Source organism: Ursus americanus, chromosome 18 (assembly GCF_024610735.1).
Source record: "Ursus americanus isolate L20-20 chromosome 18, mUrsAme1.1.p, whole genome shotgun sequence".
Taxonomy (NCBI): domain Eukaryota; kingdom Metazoa; phylum Chordata; class Mammalia; order Carnivora; family Ursidae; genus Ursus; species Ursus americanus.
In genome coordinates, this window is record NC_142144.1 from 7,180,122 (window position 1) to 7,206,538 (window position 26,417).

Genomic DNA, 26,417 nt, shown 5'->3' on the forward strand with positions numbered 1-26,417 from the left:
GCAGGGCCGGGCGGGACGGCGCTCACCGATCCAGGACTCCACCACGTCAGCCTTCCAGTTGAACTGAAGGAAGGCCGAGTTCTCCTCAAGCTTGGCCTTCCTCTGGGCAGCAGCTTTCTCCAAGTCAGACACCTTCCCGTTTAAGCCCTTCATCTTTGAAGAGATGTTCTCCTCATGGTGGTTGTTCTAGGCCACAAAGGGAAGACGCACTCTGGTCAGCCTCACCTCTCGCCGTGGCCAGATGATCCACGGCCGCCCTGCCGGGGAAGGTTCTCCAGCGCGGGAAGGCGGGCCCTGCGCCCCCGGCTGACCACCCAGCACCGCCAGGGCAAGGACAGGTAAGGCCCTTCTAAGAGCACACGAGGATGAATGCTGGCAATTTCACGCATAGGAACAAATCCTGAAAATATGAGGAATGAGCTGAGACATTTCAACGACATGCTTATTAGTATGTCTGATAGCAAAAAATTTGAAAAAGCATAAATAGTGAAGACTTAAATAAAACGTGATATATCCAGGGGTGCGTGGGAGGCTCAGTCGTTAAGCGGCTGCCTTCGGCTCGGGTCATGATCCCAGGGTCCTGGGATCGAGCCCCATGCTGGGCTCCCTGCTCAGCAGGAAGCCTGCTTCTCCCTCTCCCTCTCCCCCTGCTTGTGTTCCCTCTCTCACTGCCTCTCTGTCAGATAAATAAATAAATAAATAAAATCTTAAAAATAAACAAACAAATAAATAAATAAAACGTGATATATCCAAACAACGGTCCCTACACATAAGCAATAAACACAATGGTTCAGAAAAAGCGGAAAATTCTTAAGCCCCAAACACTCGGGTTCAGTCTTGGAATAACTGAATTTGAAAACATACAAGTCAGCATAAAATTGAGAGAGAAACTCGAGGAGGAAACAGATCACTGCTGACGGTAAAGCACTGGGCTCTTTGCGGGAAGGGCGCAGAACAGTCACAGACCGGCCCTGCACAGGTAGAAAGAGCAGAGCTGCGTGGGGGTACCGATCGTACACAGGCCTCCTCTCGACCTGTACACGGTCTGGACCGGAAATCAGCTTCATGTTACTTTACTCGCCCATAGAGCAAGGGAAAAAAGCTCTCTAGGGAACACGGATTTGAACACACTGTTACCTCCCACGAACCAAATCTCTAGTCTCAAGGCCATGCTTATTGGAGCAAATCCGGTGATGAAAAATCTTATCTACTAGTTACATCTGCAACAAGAGATTATAGTTGTTAAAAGTTGCCTGTCTTGGGGCGCCTGGGTGGCTCACTCGGTTAAGCTATCTGCTTTCAGCTCAGATGGTGATCTTGGGGTCCTGGGATCGAGCCTCGCATTGGGCTTCCTCCCCACCACTTGTGCTCTGTGTCAAATAAATAAAATCTTTAAAAAAAAAAAGTCGCTTTTCTTGTGGTACTGAATGCCCATCACCACCCCTAAGTGATCGGTGGGGACGAACGGGGACCATCGGCAGCACCACGTTTAGTCTGGAATGCCAATATGCCAGTGACGCCCTCCCATCTGCGCTCTCATTTGAACGAAACCCAAACCTTGTGATTTTAACACACTCCTTTCTAAACCACCCTGGACAGCAGCCAGGCTTTGCGGAGCAATGTAAACGGATGAAACAGGATCTACCCTACGTAGGGGTGGCTCTTACGTTTTTTTTTTGTATCTTCAACCAATTCTGTCGAGAGCCTGTACTGCCCGAGAAATAAACTAAGAGAACAGCTCTGTGGGAGCGCCGCTGTCACTCAAGGGATGCGTCTCTGCTTCGTTCCCGCAGAGAGTGGACGTGCTGCTGAGTCCCTTCGCTAACTCGCTTCAGAAACGGGGAAGACGCCCAGCCAACCACAGGCTCTTCCATTGGTACGAAATATGGCAGTGGAATTGCTCCTGGTTTCCGCGCAAACCTTTCTTGGGTGACTATTCCAGGCGGCTGGGCTTATGGGGGCTACGGTGGCCCCAGCATGGCGGCGTCGGGCATGGGAAGGGAGCGTCTCCCCAGCAGGCCAGGCTCACCTTCTTGATGAGGTCCTGTCCGTTGCTGCAGACGTCATTCACGCGGTCCTTGTGCACTGTGAAGTCTGTCTCAAAAGCTTCATGCTTCTTCAGCAAGCCCTGCAGTGGAGCAGAAAGGCCAGCAGCTGAGCGCGTGGCATGGGCCGGGGGCGGGAGGGGGCCCGGTTGCGGGGCAGAGGGAACCAGAGCGCCAAGGCGCCTGCGCTCCCAGGCGGCCGGTCTAGTTGGGACTGAGACCACCAGGAGCGACATCGACAGGTAATCAGGAAGGTGGTAAGAGCCGGATGCGGCAGGAGTAACTGGCAGCGGGCTGAGCTTGAGAAGGGGTAAGCTCTTGCTCATCGGCCCCTCCTCCCCTCTGGAAGGCCGCACAGAAAACACCAGACACCGTGCAAGCTTAAGACAGAGCCCAACAGACGGTTTCCCGAGCACAGCTCCTACTGGACCTTCCGAGTGTCCCTGTGCTCAGTACACCTGAAGGACTGGAGAGGACGGCCCTGTGCTGGCTTCCCGGGAACGGGCCACGCGGAGGATGGGAAATCCCTGCCTCCGTCTAGGCCACCTGAAGCACTCGGGCCAGCCAAACAGGACACCTACTCTGAGCACGTGGCTCAGGGGCTACCCAGACTCTGAGGAATGCCAAGTCTGCCTCCACGGCCAGTGGCCCAGATCCAGGAACGTTCGGCCGTCAAGTGTGGCTCCTCCCAGCAAGAGGGGAGGCTGTTCCACTAGCCCATGGCTCCGGGCTGCTTGCGGCCACTCCGACCAGCGCAACGCAGCACAGACGATGTCGTGTGACATCTGAGGCTGGGCCTGGAAGCTTCTGTCTCTGCCATTTTGAATGCTACCTATGGAAACGGGGCAGGGCCACTGCTAGAAGGGAGGGAGGAGGAGGGGAACGGAGGCCTGCCAGCCGCCAGGGACACGATTGTGACTCTCTCGGCCCACGGCCGTACCTCGGCGCAGGTGAGGGGCCCCCCTCAGAAGCAGCACCACCTCGGAGAACGAGCTGTTCCTGCCTGTCAGGCTGTCACACAGTCACAGCCACCCTGTGTACTTGGGGCAGAGGCTGAAATGTGTCCCCCAAAAAGAACGACATCCTAACCCCTGGCACCTACGAATGTGGGAGATGCAGACATAATCAAGGTAAGATGTTCAGATGAGGTCACTGGGGTGGGACCTAATCCAAGATGACCTGTGTCCTTCTGAGAGGGACTCTGGACACAGACCAACCCAGAGAGCAGGTGGCGGGCAGACAGACACAGAGGGAAGAGCCGTGAAGAGCAGAGGCAGGGGCTGCGGTTAAGCTACCACAAGCCGAGCAACGCCAGCGAGAAGCTGGAAGACAGCAACGCGCTTCCCCTGGAAGCCTCGGAGGGCGAGGCCATGCCTGCACCTTGACCTCAGACCCCCGGCCTCCAGAGCGACAGGACAGCAACTCTGTGGCAGCAGCCCCCTGAACCCCGGGGCCACCTGACCGATCGCAGGCTCTAGGCCTCGGGGCCGCGTCTCCAGCATGAGGTCTGGGGGACTGCGACCAACCAGGGAGACCGAGGCTGCGGGCCGGGAGCTCTCCGGGCATGAATGCAGCCACCGAACCAAGCGGCAGGCAGCCGCGCCAGCTGCTCTGACCTGGATGGCGGCCAGCGTGTCTCCGTAATCCTCACTGGCTACCAGGGTCATCTTCTCGTTGATCCAGGCTTCTTCCTCTTCCACGTTGGCCACAAACTGCTGATACTCCAAGGACTCCTCCAGCCGCTGGCCCCTAATTCCAGGACACACACACAACACACCAGCCGTTAATATCGTCCAACGTTAATTCTGATGGCCGTGTGTTTAAAAATGTTCCTGACAAACATGGGACGTGAGAGGTTCCATCGAGCCTTCTGTGTAACACGAAGCAGACATAGCGCTGTTCAAACGTGCAATTCTGGAACCACAAGCTGGGTTCAGAGCCACCTAAGGGGACCGGCTCAGCCCGGGCCTGTCAGAGCAGCTGTGAAACAAGCTGACTGCGATCCCGGCCCGCCTCGGATAAGGGAACCGGGGTGGCAGGAGGACCCGGGAGCCCCGAGCCCGGCCTCCCATGCGCAGCGCGCACTCCCTCCTCTGGCCGCTCACCGCGCTGTCGCCAGCTGCTTCAGCTCCTTCCAGTGCTCCACGAACTGGGCCAGACGCTGCTGGATCTCCTCCTTGCCAATGGTGTTGTCATCAGACAGCTTCTTCCCAGTGTCCAGGACACCCTGACAGGCAGGAAAGATTAGAACAACAGCTATCACCCGCTTCTGAATGCGTCCAGAAACAGGCCTCAGCATCGAACCCAGGACTTCTTCCTTCCGGGTCTGAATGAGGGGTGTAGACACCGCAGACCTCAGTGGAACGAACGAGGGCAAAGGGTCTCCCTGTACGTCACGTCGCACCCCCTCGGCCCGAAGAGGCCTCTCACCTGGATTGCCGGCTCGTGGGCAGCCAGTTCCGCCTCCAGCCGCTTGTGCTTCTTCCTCAGGTTCTGGACGCCCGTTAAGTCCCGGCCGTAGTCCTCCGAGCTCACCAGCAGCTTCTTCTCCCTGCACAGCAAAGGCAGGCCCCGTGCAGCCCCGTGATTTCAACTGGACAGGTTTGGTCAAGACCCGTGGAGTCTCTGGACCCCGTGATGTCCTCCACCTCCACCTACCAACCTCGCCGCGAAATCTTTGCTAGCCTTCTGGAAAACAAAAGTTTCTACTTCCCAACGAACACGGATGTAGGTGTCCAGGAGCCCCTGCCAGGGTCAGGGTGCGCTGGGGAACAGGGAGGGCTGGTGGTGCCGCCCCGCCAGCCTTACTTCACCACGCGTACAGACGCCGCGTGTAAAAATATACAAACACATGGACGGAATTTTTTAAGGAAATAAGGAATAGGAGACAGAATTTGGTCCTTAAAAATGGTGTGTTTACAAAATGCTACATCACCTTTGACGGCAATGGGGGAGGAATTAAAAACAACTCTTCTTCCTTCAAGGACTGATTGTGCCCAGGATATCAGGCTGTCTCTTCCAGACGGGCATTCGCTAATCTCCCCAGGGATCCCAGGGCAGGGTCTACGCAAAACCTACATCAGTCATCACGTACTGCTACCGTCTAGAAGCCACCGATGGCCCTATCACTGCACACCGGAGCGACAGAAGAGCTGAGGTGCCCCACGGTAATTGTGTGGCAGAGCAGAGAGTCAGCCCAGCAGGTTCTGTCACACTCCGGGAGAGAGCCAAACCTCCCGGCCAGGCAGCCCAGAGCTCCGGACCCCCACTCAGCCTGTGGCTCCCAGCACCTGCCACCAGAGGCTCGACAGGCACCCCAGAGGACCCAGAATGCGAAGCCCCGAGGACACGTACTTGATCCAGGACTCCTCGTCATCCATGTCCCGGAAGAACTGGTGCAGGCGATGTGATTCGTTCAGCTTGGCTCGCCGGGAGGCTGCCATGGTCTTGATCTTCTGGAAACGACCATTGATGGTGTCCCGCTTGTCCTTCACTTGGGAGGTGTCGAAGGCACTGCTGGTCATCAGGCTGTCTGCTTGGCTGTTCAGGTCCTTCAGGCGATCCTGGGGCAGGGGACACAACGGGGGTGGGGTGAGGTGGTGAGAAACCTGGGTCTCCCATGAATATCTGCTTGCAAATCAGAACTCTGGAATTCTTCACGGACAAGCTGGCTTTGTGGAGTGCTGATGTTCTCTCAAAGTGTCGTATGTGGATCCCTGGGGTTCTTAGAGATCAAAATTATTTTGCTAACGACACAAAGACATCATATCATCTGCCTTTTTCACCGTGCAGACGCGAGCACATAGCATGACAGCCGTGCTGGGGGTGCCGAGGCCCCCCGCTCAAGACAGCGACACACTGCCGAGGCCGGACTCCGAGCTGCGGTGAAACGCGCCTCACTTAACGGACATCCTTATAAAAGCACAAGTTGTTCATTTTCTTAAGTCTCCATCTTCGAGAACATGTTGACGTCAATATTCTGTGCGACGAAATGGGAAATGCACACAAGCACTTCGGCGCCAAACTCAAGTTCGAGGACGGTCCCGAGCGGAACTAGCCGCTTGTTCGCGGGCTGTCCTGCTCCCGGAGGGAACAGTGACCAGACTACGGCCATTCAGAGTCTGACACATACTCAAGGGTTCAGAACGAATGAAGTCAACCCATCACGTTCAGGAAGGCAGAGTTTGCTGCTGCTGCTAAAACCGGAACTCTCAGGCGAAAATGAGAATTCTGGAATGATAGCGTCCACCTCCATGAGCGTGATAGCCGCTCGATTTGTGAAGATTTTCCTGTCAAGACCGGCTGTGACGTCAGCAAATGTGACGCGGGAGTTCACGTAGAGGTAGTTCTGCGTAACTCAGAATGTTTTCCAAATGACTTTATAGCGTCATGCGCGGGTGAAAAACCATTCCATGTCTGAGATGGACCCGTGGATTTTAAAATTAAATGGTACGAAAAACTGACTGATAGGATTTCAGAGTCCACTTTGCAACTAACCTTTAAGCAGCTACCACGTACTGACTTTGGTGTCAGAGTATCCAGAATCATCGGAATGAAAACACCGCTCCCTCCTCTAACGCCCTGTGGGAGGCGGGGTTTGCATTGCATCCGACACACCCCCACAGACCAAATGCAGAAGCAGCTACGAGAATCCAGCTGTATCCTATCAAACCAGACTTAAGAGATTTGCAAAACACAGCCCACGCCACTCTTCTTACTCTCCCTTGTTTTGGTTTTGGAAAAAATAGAGTTATCGTTCATAAAAAGTGCTACTCATGTTAACTTGTAATGGGCTTATGACTTTCAATAAATAATTTTTTTCTCAGATTTACTCTTAATTTTTCATTTTGAAATAATTATGAACTCACAAGAAGTTGTAAAAACAGCACAGCTTCAAAAACAAACAGCACAGCTCCCGTGTGCCCTTCCTCCAGCTTCTCCCCACGCTGGCAGCTTCCACGGCGCATTAGCAAGACCAGGCCGCGGACACTGGTGCAAAATCACAGACTTCACCAACTTTAGGTGCCTCCATCTGTGTCTGCATGGGTGTGCAGTTCCCCACAATTTTCCCCTACATGTAGATTCACGTAACCCAAACCAAGATACACTGTTCCGTGAGCACAGTGTACCGTCCCTTCCTCGTTGCGCCCCACCCCTGTGCCTAACTCCTGGCGACCACTGCTCTATTCTCCAACTCTGTAATTTTGTCATTTTAAGAATGACAAAAAGCCCTGGATATTGTGTTTTTAAAATTTAACTTTTAAAATGTAATTTTTTAATAATGGTAAATTCTGATAGATAAAACCCACATAAACAAACTCCCTCAGGGGCCTTTGATAATAGTGCAGGGTATAAAATGGCCCCGTGGCCACAGTATTTGAGAACGTGGCTTGAGGTCCCGGACGGAGCCTGGCCACCCCACTCTGATCACCTCATGGGCAGATATGTCCGCCTCCAGCAGCTGATGTTTCTTCAGCAAGTTGTTCACAGAAGCCAGATCTTTGCCGTAATCCTCAGATGCCAGAAGGGCCTCCACCTGGTAGTGAAACAGAAAGGGGGAAAGGTTACCGCGTGGTGCACAGTGTGTACGACGCATAGTGGGCGTTCTGGAAAGCCCAGGATGCCGTTGTTTGGCCAGGTCTTTGGGCAGCTGCAACCTTGTCAATCAGAAGCTATGTTGTTACAGTGACTCAGCCTGTATCAGCCCGTGTGGCCCGAGTCCTTCTCCCTTCCTGTCAAGCAAATGCAGACTTGAGAACCCAGGACCTGACATTCTACAGCTCAAGGCGGGCTCCCGGAGCCTTCACGGACGTACGGGGGCAAACCGCACGGCAATCTCACTTCAAGGAACCCCCGCCAAGGGAAAGAACTGGCAGCAGGAGCAACGATCGATACGCGAAGACGCTCAGTACGGATGTCCCACTAGAAAGCTGGGACACCCCAATGTCCAACACCATGGAGTGGTTAAACCATGGCGTAACTAGGACGGACTTACGCAGCTCTTCAAACTCAACGTTTAGGAACAATTCTTAATGGCTTAGAATAACACTCCCAATACGTACTCATGAAGAATTACATTCTGAGCTCAACTATGTATAAAAGTACAGCTACACTACCGTTGATGGAAATACGTGTAGACTGGAGAGAAACATTAATAGCGCTCTCTAAAAATTTCTGTTTCTTTCCGCTTTCTGCACCCCTGAATTTTCTACTAACTCTGGCTTCCTGACTTAACTATTTTGGTTTCTATCTGGGCAGACTCGCCAGAGCTGCCAGCCACACAGACCCCGCTTGCTTATCTGCGTTCCCACTGGGGAGGGGGGAGCCACAGCCTAATCCCCATCTCTAAGTGCTCTCTTCTCGAAACATTCATTCCCTCTGCTAACAAACCCTTTACAGCACAAGACTCTGTGATAAGCAAGATTTCTGTGGAAAGGGGCATTAGGGGTGGCCTCATTTTTCACGGTTTGGGGCTGGCTGACCGTCCTGTTATCCCAAATGACCAGAAATCCTCCGCCGGGGGCAGGGAAAACATGCCATTACCTCAGAGAGCCAGAAGTCAAAGTCCTTGATGCCGGTGTTGAAGTTCTGCTGCTTGTTGGCTTCTTTCAGTTTCTGGCTCTTTTCGGCCGACTTCTGCACCAGGAACTGCCACTGGTCAGCTAAGGCCGCCAGCCGGGCCTGGGGAAGAGAAGCGGGACACTGGAGGTGGTGCAATCCTTGAAGAGCCCCTTTTCCTAAAGCCAAGTGATTGGCGGGCAGAGAGAACAGAAAGCCTCACGGGAGCCTTCCCACTAACGCTCCCCATCTGCAAGGTAGGCACAAGTCTTCTAATCTGCTTACGTTTTTTTTTTTTAATTAAAGATTCTATTTAATTATTTGAGAGAGAGCACGTGCGTGCACACAAGCAGAAGGAGGGGCAGAGGCAGAGGGAGAAGCAGACTCTCCCGCTGAGCAGGGAGCCTGATACGGGGCTCAATCCCGAGACCCTGGGATCGCGACCTGAGCCAAAGGCGGACGCTTCTCAGACCGAGCCAGCCAGACGCCCCCCCTGCTTATGTGCTGGGAGCTGCATTTTAAGTCGTGACTGTGCAGACTGTACCTTGACAGCATCCTCGCTGCCCGCACAGGCCCCGCGCTCGATGAGGGAGTTGCCCGTGTCGATGACGCCGCGGATCCGGTCGGCGTTGGCGTGCAGTTCCGCTTCGAAGGCCTGGTGCTTCTGGTGCTTGCTCTAAAGTCCCAGAAAGATGACCGTTCAAAACCAGGTTCTGCGAGGTTACCTCTCTTTAGGGAGGAGGGATTCTCAGGAGGAAGGGTAAGTGGTAGGAAACTTAAAGACCTGGGGACAAAGGTCAATGTTTCTTACAGAAAGCAGTCACGGGATGTGTGAAAGAGTTTAGGGCTCAGGCTGTGGGGACGGGGCCGCAGAAAGGCGATGGACCAGCTCAGGAGCAGGGGAACAGAGTCAATTCTTCGGCCAGGAGCGAAGTCCGAGAACTGTGTACTTTCTAGCATTTGCAGAAGAAGCCAGCAGCCAAGTGCAGTGCCCAGTCTACGTGGGCGTCAGTTTCCATCCACGGACCTTCTCCTCCGTGGACAGAAGATCTAACAGGTAACACACATCTGGCTCGCTCGTCACACATACAAGGCCACAATCACCGCAGCTGGCCGGCGGACCCTCCGCCTACAGAGGAGAATCTACGGCTGCCGCAGACCTTGACCTTGACCTTGACCTTGCTGCCCTCTCCTTTAGTAGCTGTCATTAACCAAAACTCACGGATACCGTCAAAATCCAAGCTTGATGATAGGTAGGAAATTATTTTTGCTAGGGAAAGAGAGGGCTGGGAGAATGCCGGGCTCCTGACGCTGGGGCTGAAGGGGATTTTAAGAATCCACGAAGAAACAGAAGGTACGGGAAACACTACGAGAGACAATGCAAGGACACAGCTGCGGCACAATTCTGGGTGAGAAAGGCAGGGTCTCAAGGGAAATTATTTGAGGGAAAAAGGACTAAAAGAAAAAAAAAACAAAACCACAAACCCAGTACAGTTGGGGAAGGATTCTGCATCCAATGTTTCATTTCAGGGGCAGCAACTGTCAAAGGACGGAGCCGCCAAGCTGGAGGAGCGTGGCGCTCACGTCGGGTGTCATCCTTCCGGGCTCCGCTGCCCGAGTCCGAGCAGGCTCTCAAATACCCACGTATCCTGACCTAAGTCCAATTCCCCGCTTCTGTTTCTTGCTCTGATCACGTTTTGGTTCAAACCCCACCTATTCTGTTTCTTCATTTCTTCCATCCGTTTAAAGCAACAGCTGAGCTACATTTTCACTGATGCTACCCCTTGAATAATAACGGCCCCCTTCTTCCTTAACCTCTCACCCCTGGTTCCTGTCAGATTTGGAAGCGATCGTCTGCTTCTCTAAGGCAACCTAACGGTCCCTCTCCAGGGAGCAGCACCTCTGGGTGCGTCATAAGACTCTCGCACTGCCCGAGATTCCTTGTCCTCGGCCACCGAGAACTGTGAGCACAACCCCACACAGAAAAGCCTGATCATTTCATTTGCTAAAAGAAGCGCCTCTGAGAAGACAGCAGCTCCCGACTGCCCCCAAATCAAACATCATACAGAGCTTGCCTAAGTGACACATGGGGAGAAGGGAGAGGACGCAGGGCTGCAGGCTCATTACGACAGAGAAAGCCACATCCCACAGGGACACTTGAATGGAATGTGATGGGTCATTAGAAATGAGAAGCACGGGTGAGGAGACACCAGCTGACCGCACGAGGCCACGACAACGTCTATGCAGAGGAACACAGACATGGGAGCGCATTTCACTAAAACTCTAAGAAAATTAGAAACTTACCAGCAGCTTGGAAAGCTACAAAAATAGATTAAGATAACAAGAGTTCAGTACACTGAGGTGAACGCACATATCGGCTCCTAAACAGCAGCTCATTCAGCTGTCCTACGTCCCCTGGGAAGCTCGGCGTGGGGGGAGAGCCGCTAAAGGGGACGCTACAGACTTTCCCTGGCAGACACGGCTTCCGCGGAGACAGCCGAGGAAAGCACTCTCCCATGTCGGATCATTTAGCGACACTTTTCCATGGGTTCAGCTTCTTAGAATAACTTTCGCTGGCTTCAGCATGGACACAAGGAAATGGTTCTCTAGGAAGAGCCCCCCCCCCCCCCCAGATGCCTTCTTACCAAAACCTACCCCGTAATCAAGGCCGCCTCGGAGACGAGTAGCTCAGCTCACCTGGATGTTGGTGGGGTCCTTGTACGATTCATCACTCGCGGTCTGTAATTTCTCACTGATCCAGGCCTCGATCTCATCCACGTCCCGGCTGAACTGCTGGAGGGTTTGCGATTCTCCCAGCTTCGACCTCTTCTCAATCATCTGGGCTTTCAGGCGTCGCCACCTGCGAAAGCACAAGGGAGCCCGAGCGTGACCCTCCCTGAGAAGAAGGCAGGCTGGAGCTCCCATGCGGGGCTGGAAGCGTGCTCAGCACCACGCAACACCCACCTGTCCAAAACCTCATTGCGGCGGCTGCAGATGTCGCCCTTGGCATAGTGACCGGCGGCGACGAGCTGGTCAGCAAAGGATTGCAGGGCAGCGATCTTCTCCTCCTGTCGGGCAAACAAAGGAGTGAGGCCGAGGTGGGCGACCCAGCCCGGCCTTGCGTGGACCGCAGGTCTCGTGAAGGGAGTGGTTATTCTGACTGGCCAGGAACTAGCTGGTGGCGGGATCAGAATACACTGACACTTTAGAAGCGGGAGAGCAGAGGCCAGAGCAAAGCTTGATTTCGACCACTGGGAGAGTAGAGTTTAACTCGAGAGGACTCCAGGTCACACTGGGGACAGGGGCTATGACACCAGGAGTTGTCACACACAAAATCAAGCTGATGGTGAAAAGGGTGTCCGATTTTCAACAAAACGAGTTAGAAATCAAAGAGGTGCCCATCTTCCTGCGTTGTTAGTGTTCACGGGTTCGCTTTCCTTACCGACACATTTGTGTTTCTGCTTTGACAATACTTTTTTTCTGCGTGGCATCCCCGTTATTAAAACCTCTGAAGTATCAGAAGTTTTAAAAAGCACTCATATCCGTATCGTTTTTCCCAGTTTGCACAGGTACTCGCTGCGGGTGTAAAGGGGACCGTTCTGCCTTTGTGTGGTCAATGGCAAGTCTTTTCATTTCAGGGAGAGGCCAAAGTGGAGTTAAGCATGTCAACAAGTTTTATTCTCGTAGCTGAGACGGAAAGGAGCAGCAGCCCGCAGAGAGAGCCGTCTGCCTGGGCAAATGTACCTGGAGACCTGAAGGTAAAAAGGCCTCACCTGGACATTGATCGCTTTGTCGAAGTCCTCGTGTTTTTTGATCAGAGCCTCCACGCTGTCCAACGAGTCTCCTTTGTCCTCAGTATTCAAGAAGGCCTCCCGGGCAGCCATCCAGTTTTCAGCTTGCTCACAGTCCCGATGAAACAGCTAAAGAAAAGGGAGGCAGGTGGGAAGATGGGGGTTTGGCCACGAAACTCACCGTCAGAAAGCCTGCGGCAAACAGGAGGCGATGCCCCACGCACACACCTGCAGTTCGAGGCACTGATCCAGCATCATCCTGCGCTGAGCCCAGGCCTTCTCCAGACCCGCGCGCTCCCGATCTAGAATATCTAGTTTCTCCTTGACCTCTGGGCTGGCGTAGTGCCCGTGGGCCAGCAGCTGCTGCCCAAACTGCTCAAAGGCCTGGAAAGTGCCAGCCCTGGCATCGATTTCTGTCCGGTGCTCCTGCCAAGAGGAGGGAAGGCGTGAGGTAACTAGCACTACCTGTCCACTGTGTGTCAACCACCGACTCGCAGCGAGGGTGCTGCTGACGGCAGTTTGGGAGGGGCGGGTCTTCCTAGCCCAGCAGCGGAACCCCCCTTCTGCTGCTCAGCAGGCAGCCCTAGCTACCTGGTGTCGCTCCAGCAGAGCCTCGGCTCCGGTGACGTCCTTGGCTAGCTCGTCTGAGGACACCAACCCTCGAATTCCATTGATCCAAGACATGAGGTCCCTGGCAAGCAGACGCACAGAGGAATGGCTGTTACATTGCCTGGCAGGTAGGCTTTCCGCCCAGGAAAAGAGAACTACACAATTCTTGTCTCGGAAGATTCTTTGGGGTCAAGTAGTTATCTACTAAATGATTATTCAGGGTCAACTAGTTAATCTACCTACCAGTTAATCTACTGAATGGTTAACTAGTTATAATCTACACCTCTGGGCAAAATATCTCAGAGCCTCTTGTTCATCTCACTGAGGTGTTAAAAATATGAAAAAACAGCGACAACAACAAAAAACCGAGCATCCCTCAGAAGACAATGAACTAAGCTTGTAACTAAGGTCTCCTGACCCTGAAGAACAGCAGGTTCAAACAAACAGCAACCGTGGTTAAGTTTGCCAGAGCCTCAGAGGAGATCACTTCCCTTGAGCTCGGGCAGGCCTAGGCCTCTGCGTGCGCCGGACCCAGCTTCTCACTGATGTTCGTAAGGGCCCACAAATCAACGTGTGAAGTCACAGGTCCTACGCTTCCTCTGATAAAATACACCCAGAACAGGCAAATCCACAGAGACGGAAAGCAGACTCGATGAGGAAGGGGGAAGGGGAGTGACTCCTCATGGGGTTCGGGGTGCTCTCCTGGGGTGGTGAAAAGTTTCAGAACCACAGACAAGTGCTAGCTGTAGAACGCTGTAAGCACGCTAATTACCAATGAACTACATACTTCAAGATACATAACTGTTATGTTACTTGATCTTTACTTTAAAAAAAAAAAAAAACGAAAACCAAAAAACCAAAACCACCCACCTGGGACCTCCTACTAGAGGTCGGGGAAGGGGAAGCGCATCACCTGCCTAGTCCCATCCCCACAGAGGAAACGTCTGGATGAAACACACACGTACACATGTCCCTGCGTGTGTACACACGGGGGAAACCCTTGTTAGCATGAAGTGCTAAACCCCGTCCTGGACGGGTGCCAGGGACTGAGTTCCAAATCCCCCACTGCTGGTGCACTACGTAGCCTTAAAACAGACTGCGGTCCCAGGTCACGGGACATTCTGCTAGAAAACTGGCCCAGACTCTTCAAAACTGTCAATGTCGTGAAAGACACTATGCAGAGCGGGGAGGGGTAAGGAGACAACAGCACCACCGCAGCGGGAATTCTCCCACTGGCTCCTGGGCCAAAACGCAAACCTGGACGAGTGAAGACACATTTGCGACAACTGGAGAAACCGAACAGGGACTAGATACACTACTGCTGTATCGGCCTTAGACCTAGGGGCGGAGGACAGAACACAAGGCGCATGGGACGCACGGGCCTGAGTATTCAGAGGTAAATGGCTGCGTGTACGCAAAGGACTGACAGGTGGGTCAGCAACACAGACGCGTGTGCTCAGAGGTAAAGCTGACTGGTGACGATCGGCAAAGGGTGTCATCCGGGGTCACTGTTTCATCCTACTTTTCTGCAGCCATGAAATTTCTCTAAAACAGGTCTGTGGATGAGACTAAAGTACATGTCTACTGAGTGAGAGATATGTCTGAGGAAGAAACCGAATGCCATCTGGCGGGAAGTGGGGGAGCTGGTGTGCATGTGGGTGCACATCCGTGGACAGGCAAGCGGAGACTTATTCTTCACTTGCTGGCAGTTGGTGGCCAAAGGGGTTCACATGGGCCACACGTGACTTTCCCGAGAATGACCACACGAAGTCTTCTAGAAGAGCGTACCGGAAATCGCTGAGGAAGCGCTGCAGGTCGTGGGAGTCACCCAGCTTGGCCTTGCGCTGGTCCGCGCGCTTCCCCAGGCTGCCCCACGCCTGGTCCAGCTCCGTGCACTTCTCCTGCAGGTCCTCGGCCGACTCGGGGTGGGACTGGATCAGGCGCTCGGCTGTCTCCCCCAGGGAGTTGACCTACGGGAGCAAGGGGGCGAGAGAGCAAGTAAGGGAGCTGCGCTCTGCCAAGGGGAAGATTTGCTCTGCCCGGGGCCAAACTGTCGATGGCACTGCCACCTCTCACCTTGTCGCCAAGAGCCGCAAGATCCCTCTCAAAGCCCTCGTGCTTGCGCTGCAGGGCTTGGACACTGGCCAGATCGTGGCCGTAATTGTCTGTGTTGAGCGCCTGATTCTTCTCTTCAATCCACTCTTTGGTTTCGTCGGCATCTCTACGGGAAGACACAGGCGGTTAACGACCGTGACGCACAGCTGCCTTGCGTCCAGGACAAGCACGACTAAGGTGTTTGGCTGGCACTCGTACGTCTGTCAGCGGTTACCGCTAGAAGCTCCAAGAAACAAAAGCACACACGTTCACTCACTCACTCTTTCCCGAGCAATCTACCCCGTGACAGCTACGGTCCCAGATGCCAGAGCACAGATACCACCACATCGGAGCACGTTCGGGGACCGCCAAGGTCAAGCCCCCGTAGCCCCGAGCCGCCCCTCACCTGTGGAACCTCTGCACCTCGTGCGCGCTGCCCAAGAGCTGGCTCCGCTCCTCGGCCAGCTGCTGGAGGGACCGCCAGCGTTCGTTCAGCTCCTGCGGAAGGACAGCCGTCAGCTCGCGCCCATGCCGGCCTCGGACAACGGGCAAAGAGCCACAGGACTGGCGCTCAGCTTGCAAGGAAAGACTGGAGCACAGACCATTTCCTGGCTCCAACCTTCCTCGCTGAATAAAGGAGCACGGACACGACGGCAGAAGTCCAGCAGGTAGGGAGCTCACCAAAGTTAGCCACATCTGACGGTGTGAATGCTCCATGAATATCTGACCTGGAATCACCCCGAAAGCTGCAGAGATGTGCAGCCGACTTATCCTCACTCTCTGCTCCTAGCCGGGTGCCTACCACAGAGCAACGGCTTCATAAATAACCACCGTCGGTGGGGGGGGTGTCTGACTTCGGCTCAGGTCACGCAGGATCTCAGGGTCCTGGGACTGGCCTGCGTCGGGCTCCCTGCTCAGTGGGGACTCTGCTCCTCACTCATCCTCTCTCCCTCCTGTACTCCCTCAAATAAATGGATAAAATCTTAAATAAAAAATAAGTAACTACCATGTGGATAAATCCCAGAGCCTCCTGCCCCCCAGTCCTGAACGCAGCTGCACCCCAGGCCACGGCAGGCCAAGCAGGCCCTTGTGCTTGAGGAGACAAAACACTGTGGGGACCAGAAAGAGGCCAAACCTCTCCTGTGAGGCGGCAAGAGAGGCCTTCCCCGCCTTCCGGACCCTACACTTCTTGCAGCCCCCCGGCCTTGCTAGAAGCTCACGTTCCTGCTAAGACCTGGGGAGTTCTTGACCGGGAAAGGCAAACCCCGCCACCCTGCTACCGGAGGGTGACACGTCCACAGGAAACCCTTGGGCCCAGGACAGTGACAAGTGCAACAGCTCATGCGACTACTTAGGACAAGAGCTCTGCTATAGTCAGGAGAAGGAAGACAGTGAGGGACACCGGGAGACGAGGGGGCTGGCCACAGTTTCTTACCTTGATGGAATTAAAGGTGGCCACGGTGTGAACCATCAGACGAGCAGACTATGTGAGGGAGGAAAGCAGAAGAGCAACACTAATCAAGTGTCTGCCAATTAAGAGATAATTTTGAGGAGCAAGTGCCATTCATTAGGTCCCAATTGTCAACCAAAATTATCTTAAGGGGACACGGTCAAAATTCTGAGCAGAGCCACAAATAAAGGATCAACCAGTGGAAAGGCACAAAGCACCCAAGTGCACAACTCAGTTCACTCGATGAACAGTCAAGAGAGAGTGGGGACAACCACAATTAAAACAGCTGGCTGGGGGGACGCCCGGCTGGCTCCGTTGGTGGAGCATGTGATTCCTGATTTCAGGATCATGAGTTCGAGCCCCACGTTGGGTACAGAGATTGCTTAAAAATAAAATCTTACACACACAACCCCCACCCCCAGCTGGCTGACAGAACAAACAGCTCAAAGATTAAATATTAGTGTCTTCTTGTTCATACTATAGAACAGTCCAGAAAACACCCAATTTAACAAATGCTGGCAACTGAAACAGTTTGAATATATATACCAAGAACTTCATATCTTTTCTTGGCTATGGGCTGCTCGTTTCAACAGTGTCTCCTTTGAACTAAGGGCAACAGCCTGACCAGACTGGGGAAAAAACAACACCACAAAAACCAGTGAATTAGCTTTCTTCTCATCAGTGTACAAATCAGACGTCCCTTGGGATCGCAGAGCCCTCCCAGTTTTATCTGAAAGAAACCCCACATTCCAATGCCCGTAATCTTCAAATATGTTAGGAAAATGAGGGGCTAAGCTGGGATGTGGGGAAGCTGGGCTCATCAGTGCTCCTGTGACACACCCAGGTGACATTTTCAACCAGTGTGGGTGTGTACAAGGTTCAAGAAGTACACACCTTTGTCTCAAATCCGTTCCAGAAATAATTAAAAAAAAATACTAGAAGTTTCTTTATTTGGGGATATTGGTATTTATAAAGCCACCTGAAATATATTCCCGAAAACATACTTGTCACCAGAAAAGCCCTGCCGGGAGGTCAGACAGGTAAGGATGTTGCCCGCTCACACCACCAGTGATCATATATATTGCTGTACGAGAACAGGTAAGATTGCGAACAGGGAGAAAAGCTGACTCAAAGGGAAAAGCCACGCTCCCCCCAACGTGGAGCTGCTTTAATGAGCAGAGTCACCAGGGCCAGGAGGGGCGAGGAGGCCAGAAGCAGCGGACCCTAGCCAAGCGCCCTCCCTGGGTCTGTGTGGAACAGTGTCTGTCATAGCAGGGACATCTCTTTGTTCCTCCTTCTACATCTCTCTGCAGGATCTGGTCTCTTCGAAGAAGCAGTTCTTAGGCCACCGGGGAAAGTGGCTAGGCAGAGGTCATTTTCTTCATCCTGTCCTGTCCTTCGGGACTGCAATCCCATGGGTGCGACCATGCCTGACTACACGGGGCCACCCGTGCAAGCTTTGTTCTGGCAACGATGTGGGTATTAAATGCCATCGAACTGAACTCCTTCTGAGTGCTTGCATGGGGAAGGCCTTGCTTCTCTACTTGAAGGACCGCGACGTAAGACATGACAGAGTCAAAGAAGAGAATGCCAGGGTCAAAAAGAAACGAGCCCCAACAACTCCAGAAATGACCAAAGACTCCTGACAAGCCCCGATACTCAGAAACAGATACACCAGAAAAACATAAAATATGTCTAGTCCTAAAAACCTTTGGAAACAATAATTGGGCAAACGAGCTCCTACCTTCCACGGGGACGCGGTCTTGGAATCCGCTTCATCCTGTTCAGGGGAGGAGGCAGGGTTTAGGCGGCCACGCGGGGCACAGCAACGCAGCCCCCACCCTCTCCCGTCCATGGGGGGGTCCCCAGCGCCATCGGCCACAGTGGCATTTCCCTGAGATCTACGACTGATTGCTGGCCCAGAGCACGCCACCAGGCCACTTGAGGGAAGTGAAGCCAACAAACAGGCGAGGAAAATTCCAGTTTTTTATGGAGTGGACAAAAATGAAGAGAATGAAGAAATTTAGTACAAAAACCACCAACTTTTGTCTCTGTCCCACTCAGAGCATTATTGGAAAAGGATAATAAACATAAACAATTACTGTGGAAAAAGTTTTAAAAAACTGAAGAGAGAACTTTTTTTTTTTGTCTTCTGGAGAATGGCAAATCAAAACCTATTTCTGCTAATATTTCTTCTCCACAGATTTTTACTAACAAAAGGCATCTCTGAGGTTTGGGGACAGAATTCTTAAGAGGCTCATGACTTTAAATTCTTCCCAAGACCTACTCCCCCTCACGTTCAAGTTCCACACGGACTTACCCTGGGCATCATGCCATACACCTCCTACAAGGACAGAGGGAAACCAGTTTCATTATTAGAGCAAACACACAGCTCTCTGTGACACTTGTTACTGTCAAACCCAGACACAGGGACAGAATTACAACAAGACAGACTAACTGGCCGGAAAAACGTCTTAAGAGTCTAACAGATCGAGTGTTTATATGTGAAACCTTGAAGAAATGGGTGAGTTTACTCCTAATTAAGGGCCATATAAACAGTAAACAACTTTCACCATATGAAACAGGCACATGGAGAAGACGGGAGGCAAAGGAAATGGTGACGGAGGGGACCTGACCGCCCTGGCCACCGCTCTGCGTGATGGGACGCTGCTTGCTCCCGGTCTCGCGGCCCCCACGTGAGCCCCAGCTGCTCACCTGCTGTTGTACGGCCTGCACCTCCTCAGCCATCAGACCTTCGGACTCCAGGTCTTCCGCCACCTTGTTAATGTCCTTCAGCCGTGACTCATTGGCCTTTAGGTCCTTTAAAGCAAAAGCCAAAATAACTAAGACTCCGAGCGTAACACGAAGGAGAAGGCAGGCAACAGATGTTCCCAAACTGTGGTTTGAACTCATACATTTCTGCTCAACAGCTATCCTGTGAACCAGGTGTTCTACTCTGTGGCAGTCACCTTAATCAGGAGGCCCTGACTGCGGCTATCAAGGAAGCAAGGGAGTAACAGGGCACAGTCTGACAACAGTCGGTCTCGGATTCGCTTAATTAACTGTGGTTCATAAACCATTATTCTGGTGGGATGAAAATTTGCTTTCATCTTTCTTTGGAGGAGGGGATGTTTTTAAAATGTGCTGAGGGGCGCCTGGGTGGCACAGCGGTTAAGCGTCTGCCTTCGGCTCAGGGCGTGATCCCGGCGTTCTGGGATCGAGCCCCACATCAGGCTCCTCTGCTGGGAGCCTGCTTCTTCCTCTCCTACTCTCCCTGCTTGTGTTCCCTCTCTCGCTGGCTGTCTCTATCTCTGTCAAATAAATAAATAAAATCTTTAAAAAAATAAAAATAAAAAATAAAAAAATAAAAAAATAAAATGTGCTGAAATTCTAATGCCAGGCCCTATGGGAAAAGAGCCTCTCACCCACATTAACTGGTTATAAAACTACCGAAGTGGGAACGACAAATAAGATGTGGTTTTTGCAGGCGACGGAATTCTATTTGGCCATAAAAAGTCGTGGAGTCCCTAAACCCACGAGGACAAGAACGAACTGCATGTTCCGTGAAAGCGGTCAGTGGTAAAAAGTCACATAATACAGGATTCCACATGCATGAAACGTCCAGAATACGTCAATCCGGGGACAAAAGCAGGACAAAGGGCCGGGGGTCCCGGGGAAGGACGCTCCAGTGGGTGTGCAGCCTCCTTGTGACGGGGAAACGTTTCAGGACCAGACAGAGGTTGGTGGCGGCATGGCCCGTGCTGTGTAAGTGCTTCCGAACTGCACACGCTAAAATGCTTAACTGTATATTATGTCAACTTTACCCCATAAAAAAAAAAAATACTTTAACACGTTTTTGTATTTTAAATTCAAAAGTTCTTAAAACAAGGAAAGAAAACCACCCCTATTTCCTTGAAGCTACACTGGTCACCGAAAAGTCTGGATTCGCGTCACTGAGAAATGGCTCCTCAGCGAGCGGAGCGCAATCTATGCCGTGTCTGTTCTAATCAACCACAGTCACGAGTCCACACAACCAAGTCTTTGGGCCGCTTTTCAGCTCGGAAGCAAGACCCCCCGTACCTTCTGGAAGTCATCGAACTTCTTCTGCAGCACCTCGACCTGCTCCAGGTCGGCGCCCACCTCCTCGCTGGTCAGGGCCGCCTCCTTCTCATTGATCCACTGCTGCAGCTCGTTCGCCTCTCGGAACAGCATGAACCGCTTACAGCTCTTCTCCAGCATGCCCTTGCGCTTCTCGCCCAGCTCCAGCAGGGAGTGGTACCTGGGCCGGGCAAGAGGGTGACAAGAGGGGGCGGGCAGGCGGTTAGCTTCCTACGGACGCTAACCTAAGGGCAAACCACCGGTGTCTCCGAGATGGGGTCCAAGGCCATGAGTGTGTCATGATGGTGCCCGGGTGACAAGGCGTCGGAACACAGATGAAGGTGAAGCTCCTACGGGCCCGCACTACGGCCTCGGGGATAAGTACGCACTGCGCTGCTCGCCACTGGGTGGCTCAGACAGCCAGGCGCACGCACCCCGGGCCCATTTTGCACTCAGAACATCACAACCACAAATGACTGGAACCAAGCGTCTAGCACAGGAACACGGGGTTCATGCGAGCACAGCTGAGACGAGATGAGTGTGTCGGGCACAATGCAGACAGAAGTCCCGCTCCACGCTCGCAAGTCTCTGAGCCGCCCCAGGCGCTGGGGGAAAGCAGGCCCCGCTTTACAACGGCCTCGTACGGGACGTTAGCCTCTCTGAACAGTAGGTGAGGGATACGTTCTTTTTTAAGGAAGTTTTGGCAACTTCAGAAGAAAAAATCAGGTCAAGTACAGAGTATCTGCACCACTCCGGTAGCTGGAAGACTTCTTAAGAAGTATCAAAGAATATTCGAGCTCTTGGGAGCTAACATACAAAAGGCTGAACTACTTATACTATCTGTGGAGATGTGAACGTGACAAACTTAGTAAAACTAAGTTAAAGACTAAAAAAAAACCCACCATCACGATCCAATCTAAGCTTTTCAAAGTGAGATTTAAAAAAAGCAACGAGGTACCAAGACTCAGAGCACTTTAAAGGGAGGCATTTCGTTTTCATCCTACTGAGGAACACTACGGACCCAGGCCTCGGGGTCGCTGCTGAGAGTGGCTGGCCCACCACCAAAGCCAACGGGGGTCGGGGAACGACCAACACTCTGAACGCACAACCGCACATGGAAGCGACCCCAGAGATAAGCGGCCATTGACTGCCACGGCACCACCGAAACCTCTTCCCTGGTGAGCGAAGCTGCCGCATGGCGGCACAGTCCCCCCCACCTCGTCTTTCTGGATGCACAAGTGCCTTGGAGAGAAGCGGCAGAGGGAGAACGGACACGGGCGCTCGGCAAGGCCGCCGCCTACTCACAGTTCCTCCACCTGTTTCATACGCAGAGACACGCTGCCGGCCTCCTTAGTTACGCGCGTCCTGCACGGGGGGCACAGCAAAAGCATGCACGAGTTAGTGGGATTAATCCTCAGGAAAGGAGAGCGGCAGCTCCGACGGGCGCCGGGAGGCTGGATGCTTCAAGTGGGGGCAACTGAGGCGTCATTCAAAAGCTCTCGGAAGCAGGCCAGGCCACAGAGGAAATCAGTACAGAAATAGCCGGGAAAGTAAATTAGAGGGGTTAGTTCACCTTCCTCTTCCTCAACGGCCTGCCACATTTAAGGCGGACAATTGTCCTTGTACTGGCAACACTGGAACTTCACAGAGCAAGGCCAGGGGAGGAAGGGCAGCCCTGAGAAAGGGACCGGACTCCAGTCACATGTCGGGCTGGTGGCTTTGCTCCCACAGTTATGACCCCGGCCCAAACCATTCTCCTGCCTCAGCAGGAACGGAAAAGGTCTGGATGTGGACAAATAACTGATCTTTTCAGGAATAATCAGGGTCACAAAAGTGCTATTATACTAAAGTCTAGTGTGGATATTTTTCAAGTGTCCAAAACTTTTGCTCATTAACAGAGCAAGACACCCTACAGGAGGAACATAGGTCAATACGGGAGCTTATTAGCTAGAGGACAGGGGACAGAGGACAGAGGCATTTCATAAAAAACCACCTCTGCTTCAGAGCAGAAAGTGGGCGAGAGCCACGCTCCACAGCCTTTTAAATGGGGCAGAGCTGTAGGGGTGCGGAACCTCTAAATACCAATCCCAGAGCTTCTCCCTAACTGAAAGACAAAGGTGCAGAGGGTGATGTTTAGAAAACGCTGTTGAGGAAAAGAAACTCACTTTAGGGGAAGAAACAAAATAAGGAAAATAAAGGTATCGGTCAAGGGTTTTAGGTCCAAACAGAAGACTGTGGGTTAAAAGGGACTTGGCGCAAAGAGGGAAGAGGGTGTCCGGAGTGCACACGGGTACCACAACAGTCACGCCGAAGCCTCCGGACACTGCCTCAACCTTGGCCTCCGTGGGATGTAAAGTAAACCCCGAGGGACACCTGGACCTTTCTGGTCGCCAGTATGGCCCTTACTGGTGGTCAATCTGCTCCTGCCGCACGGCTATGCTGCCCTGCTCCTCTAGGAGATTCTCGCGGGAGGCCGACTGGGCGGGGTCCAGCTTCTTCACGTACGCGGCTGGCACGAAGCCCTGCCGGTCGTTCACTTCCACCTTCCACCAGTCCTACGGAGACAAACGGACAACTGAAAGCCCAGAAAGGGAGAAACCCCAGAACCGCACTAAGAGTGTGGCCACGAGCCAGATGTGGCTACGTAAATTTAAATAAGTGAGAATAAAATTAAATTTAAAAACTCAGTTAACCAGTCACATTTCCAATGCTTAAATAATCACTTGTGGTGCTGGCTACCGCAGAGCCAGCACACACAGGAAATGTCCACCATCACAGGAAGTTCCATGGGACAATGCTGTTGAGTCAACCAGAATGAGACCGGAAGGTGCTGAGAGTCAACGGAAAATACAAATCACAGGTTTTCTTAAACGCTCGTGATGAGGATAACCTGGGGGTGTAAGAGTAAGGGTCCTTAACGACGGCTGTGAACATTTCTCCAGCCTTAAGTACTGTCTTTTGTGATTTATCGGACATGTGGAGTAGCAAGCAGCTCACTGCAAAGTCACTGTCAAACCAGCGTATGTCAAGGAAGGCAGGCTGATGAACCGGGAAGCATTTAACTTCGAGAGCCTAAGGGGTGACATCAGAGCCATCTTCAACTATCTGCTGTGGCCACACGGTCTAGGTTAAGAACCAACAGCTACGAGTTCCAGAAAAGCAGACTTTGGTCTAAAGAAAAGGAATGCCACCACGAGGTGCGTAATCATGAAAAGAAGCTACCTCGAGAGCGTGAGCCAGCACGCTGCCTCCAGGCTTCCGGGAAGGCGGACGGGTTACTTTCTGCATCTCCCATGAGACAGACCCGTATCAAGGGGGAGACTGACTGGGCGACTCTGGTCTCTCCTCCAACTCTAACCCAGCCTCATTTCAGACGCCACGACCCACAGACACCGCACGGAGCAAAACTGGTGGTGCTGACGGAGAGACCCACGCCCACTTCCGACGCCTTGCCTTGTTGGTGCTGTTGAGTAAGGTGAGAATATCCCCTTTCTTCATGGTGACCTCTCGAGGACTCTTCTCCTGATAGTCGTAGAGAGCCAAGACCAGCTCCTTCCCGGTCTCGTCATCCATGGGGGCCACTTGTTGCTAAAAATCCCAAGGAAGGGCAAACCCAGTTAAAGGATGTCCATGGTGTGTCACCCGAGCACACGACAGACTCCAATTTCAACAACTGTACCAAACCTACCAAATACATATTATGAGAGATCACCTCTGAAGCTACCAGTAAAATCTGATTCTAGAACTTGAACTGTTCCGAATCTTAACCCCCCCCAAAAAAACCTCATTTTAAACTGTTTACACATCTTTGTGTCACAGGACGTCGCAGTGAGGCCACTAGAACATGGCTTACGACTGTCACACCTGCCGGAAGTGCCCGAGCCCTGCAGCTTCCCGCACCCCCAGTGCGCAACGGTTTAGCAGAAGCCCAGCTCACCCGGCATGACTGAGCCTGGTCCCGCAGAGCTTGGATGCTGCTGCCGTAGGCGCTGAGATCCGACATCAAAGCTTCATGTTTCTTCAGGAGAGCCTGAAACCAAAACCACACACAGTGACCCCGGCGCAAGGAGTGGGGGTGCCCCGGCCATGCTGCCTCACGACCCGCCACCCTCCCGAGATGTGCTCAGTGACACGCTGATTTGATCACCTCCCACTCCACGCTCTCTCCCCATTTCTGATAAACATCAAATTTGGAGGACGGATTCTTTGCGATTTATAATATTGTCTTTTCTCCCTGCCCGTACGTGCCTGTGTGGGGCTGGAAACAGACACGGAGACAGAAGGCACAGAATCGCACGAGTGGTGAACCCCCCACCCTTCGTAAGAAATCAACATCATCAGCAAACCAAAGCGAGCCGGTACGCTGCCCTGCCTGTGGCTACTGCTCTCCCTCGCCACACGTGGGGCTTCACCATTACCCTCCACCACCGCCGCCCGAGCTTTTTTTCAGTTCTCCCCGCCCCGTCTTTTGGGAGAATCCCATAGGCTGCATGTCCACATTCAGCTACTCTGGTTTCAGTGCAGACCGGTAAGCGAAGAGGTCAGTACAGGGGCTGCACCGAGACATTCATGAATAAAACGTCAGGGTTTCACTCAAGAACACCAATTCCTGGCAAAAACATGCGCTCGTGGACACATGTATGCGGAGGGAACAGGACAAGAATGGCAAAAACACTCGGGACAGAAAGCAGTGACAGGTAGTCTCCTCTCTCCTGGCACAAATGAGTTTCCACAACGCAAAGTAAACACCAGGTTCTAAAGCACCCTGAGAAACCGACAACGCAGAGGCCGCATCTGCCACATACGGGGACCCCGGCAGGATCCCCACGCTCGCTCACCTCCGCAGAGTCCTCGTCCTTCCCATAGTCGGTGCTGCCCACGATGGGCTCCTTCTCCCGCATCCAGGATTCAGCCTCGTTGGCGTCGGCAAAGTACTGCTGGGCCTGCAGGGAGTCTTCTAGGTCCTGCCGCCGCTGGGAGGCCTTGGACTTGAGGGACTCCCACTTCTGGTTCAGTTCGCTGAGCTTGGCCTTCACATCCTCTGCAGCAAAGTGGCCTGGAAGGTGCGTGAGGGAAGGGAGGACAATGCAAAGGAGGCTGCCACGTCGCTGGACGGACAGGTCTTCCAGGTATCCATGGCACTGCTGCTACGCCACCAGGCGAGCCAGGCCCCCCTTATTATTTTGAAAAAGATTTTATTTATTTGACAGAGAGAGACAAAGGATGAGAGAGAACACAAGCAGGGGGAGTGGGAGAGGGGGAGGCAGGCTTCTCCCTGAGCAGGGAGCCTGATGTGGTTCTCGATCCCAGGACCCTGGGACCATGACCCGAGCCGAAGGCAGACACCTAATGACAGCCACCCAGGCACCCCCCGGCCCCTCTTAATCCCCAGTTTTAGAAAAGGCTCGGGTCCCAACCTTTTAAGTATCAGCTCAATTTTTGCCTCCTCAAGCCACGATCTCTATCTGGACCCTACGAAGCAGATACCCCAACTGGCACCAGGGACTGGACCATAACAACATAATAAAAGCCTGACAGTGCCACCCTCAGTCCTCGCTCACTGAGACACGCGCCAGCCTATTCCACACTCTGTCCCCTGCTTGATCCCACTTGACCTTCACAACTACGTCAGGAGTAGGCGTTATTACCCACATCTCACAGGTAAGACGTTCCGATCAAGAGGCTAGGGTCTAGTCAAGGTCACACAGTGAGGAGAGAATGGGGAAGGTACTCAACCCTACAGCCCAGCCGGACTCAAGTCCATGCACTTGA

General features: G+C 53.0%; 1 protein-coding gene across 13 annotated transcripts in view; it reads right to left on the reverse strand.

Moving 5' to 3' along the window:
- Window positions 1-26,417, reverse strand: part of SPTAN1 (spectrin alpha, non-erythrocytic 1) — a 59,662-nt gene that overhangs the window by 7,403 nt on the left and 25,842 nt on the right. For 3 of the 13 annotated variants that reach the window (XM_087869306.1, XM_087869303.1, XM_087869299.1), the window contains exons 19-46: window positions 25,484-25,701; window positions 24,583-24,675; window positions 24,099-24,233; window positions 23,052-23,200; window positions 21,951-22,010; window positions 20,628-20,826; window positions 19,263-19,367; window positions 18,868-18,891; window positions 18,292-18,327; window positions 16,533-16,580; window positions 15,504-15,595; window positions 15,080-15,224; window positions 14,792-14,973; window positions 12,986-13,085; window positions 12,623-12,820; window positions 12,377-12,523; window positions 11,568-11,671; window positions 11,301-11,463; window positions 10,908-10,922; window positions 9,148-9,279; window positions 8,589-8,726; window positions 7,477-7,581; window positions 5,400-5,608; window positions 4,476-4,596; window positions 4,151-4,272; window positions 3,662-3,794; window positions 2,030-2,128; window positions 27-186 (exon numbers count right to left, since the gene is read on the reverse strand). In XM_087869306.1, the coding sequence (XP_087725432.1) occupies window positions 27-186; window positions 2,030-2,128; window positions 3,662-3,794; window positions 4,151-4,272; window positions 4,476-4,596; window positions 5,400-5,608; window positions 7,477-7,581; window positions 8,589-8,726; window positions 9,148-9,279; window positions 10,908-10,922; window positions 11,301-11,463; window positions 11,568-11,671; window positions 12,377-12,523; window positions 12,623-12,820; window positions 12,986-13,085; window positions 14,792-14,973; window positions 15,080-15,224; window positions 15,504-15,595; window positions 16,533-16,580; window positions 18,292-18,327; window positions 18,868-18,891; window positions 19,263-19,367; window positions 20,628-20,826; window positions 21,951-22,010; window positions 23,052-23,200; window positions 24,099-24,233; window positions 24,583-24,675; window positions 25,484-25,701 (3,432 nt within the window). The remainder of the gene's footprint in view (window positions 1-26; window positions 187-2,029; window positions 2,129-3,661; window positions 3,795-4,150; window positions 4,273-4,475; window positions 4,597-5,399; window positions 5,609-7,476; window positions 7,582-8,588; window positions 8,727-9,147; window positions 9,280-10,907; window positions 10,923-11,300; window positions 11,464-11,567; window positions 11,672-12,376; window positions 12,524-12,622; window positions 12,821-12,985; window positions 13,086-14,791; window positions 14,974-15,079; window positions 15,225-15,503; window positions 15,596-16,532; window positions 16,581-18,291; window positions 18,328-18,867; window positions 18,892-19,262; window positions 19,368-20,627; window positions 20,827-21,950; window positions 22,011-23,051; window positions 23,201-24,098; window positions 24,234-24,582; window positions 24,676-25,483; window positions 25,702-26,417) is intronic. The other 10 variants (XM_087869310.1, XM_087869308.1, XM_087869302.1 and 7 more) reach the window with 4 other exon arrangements.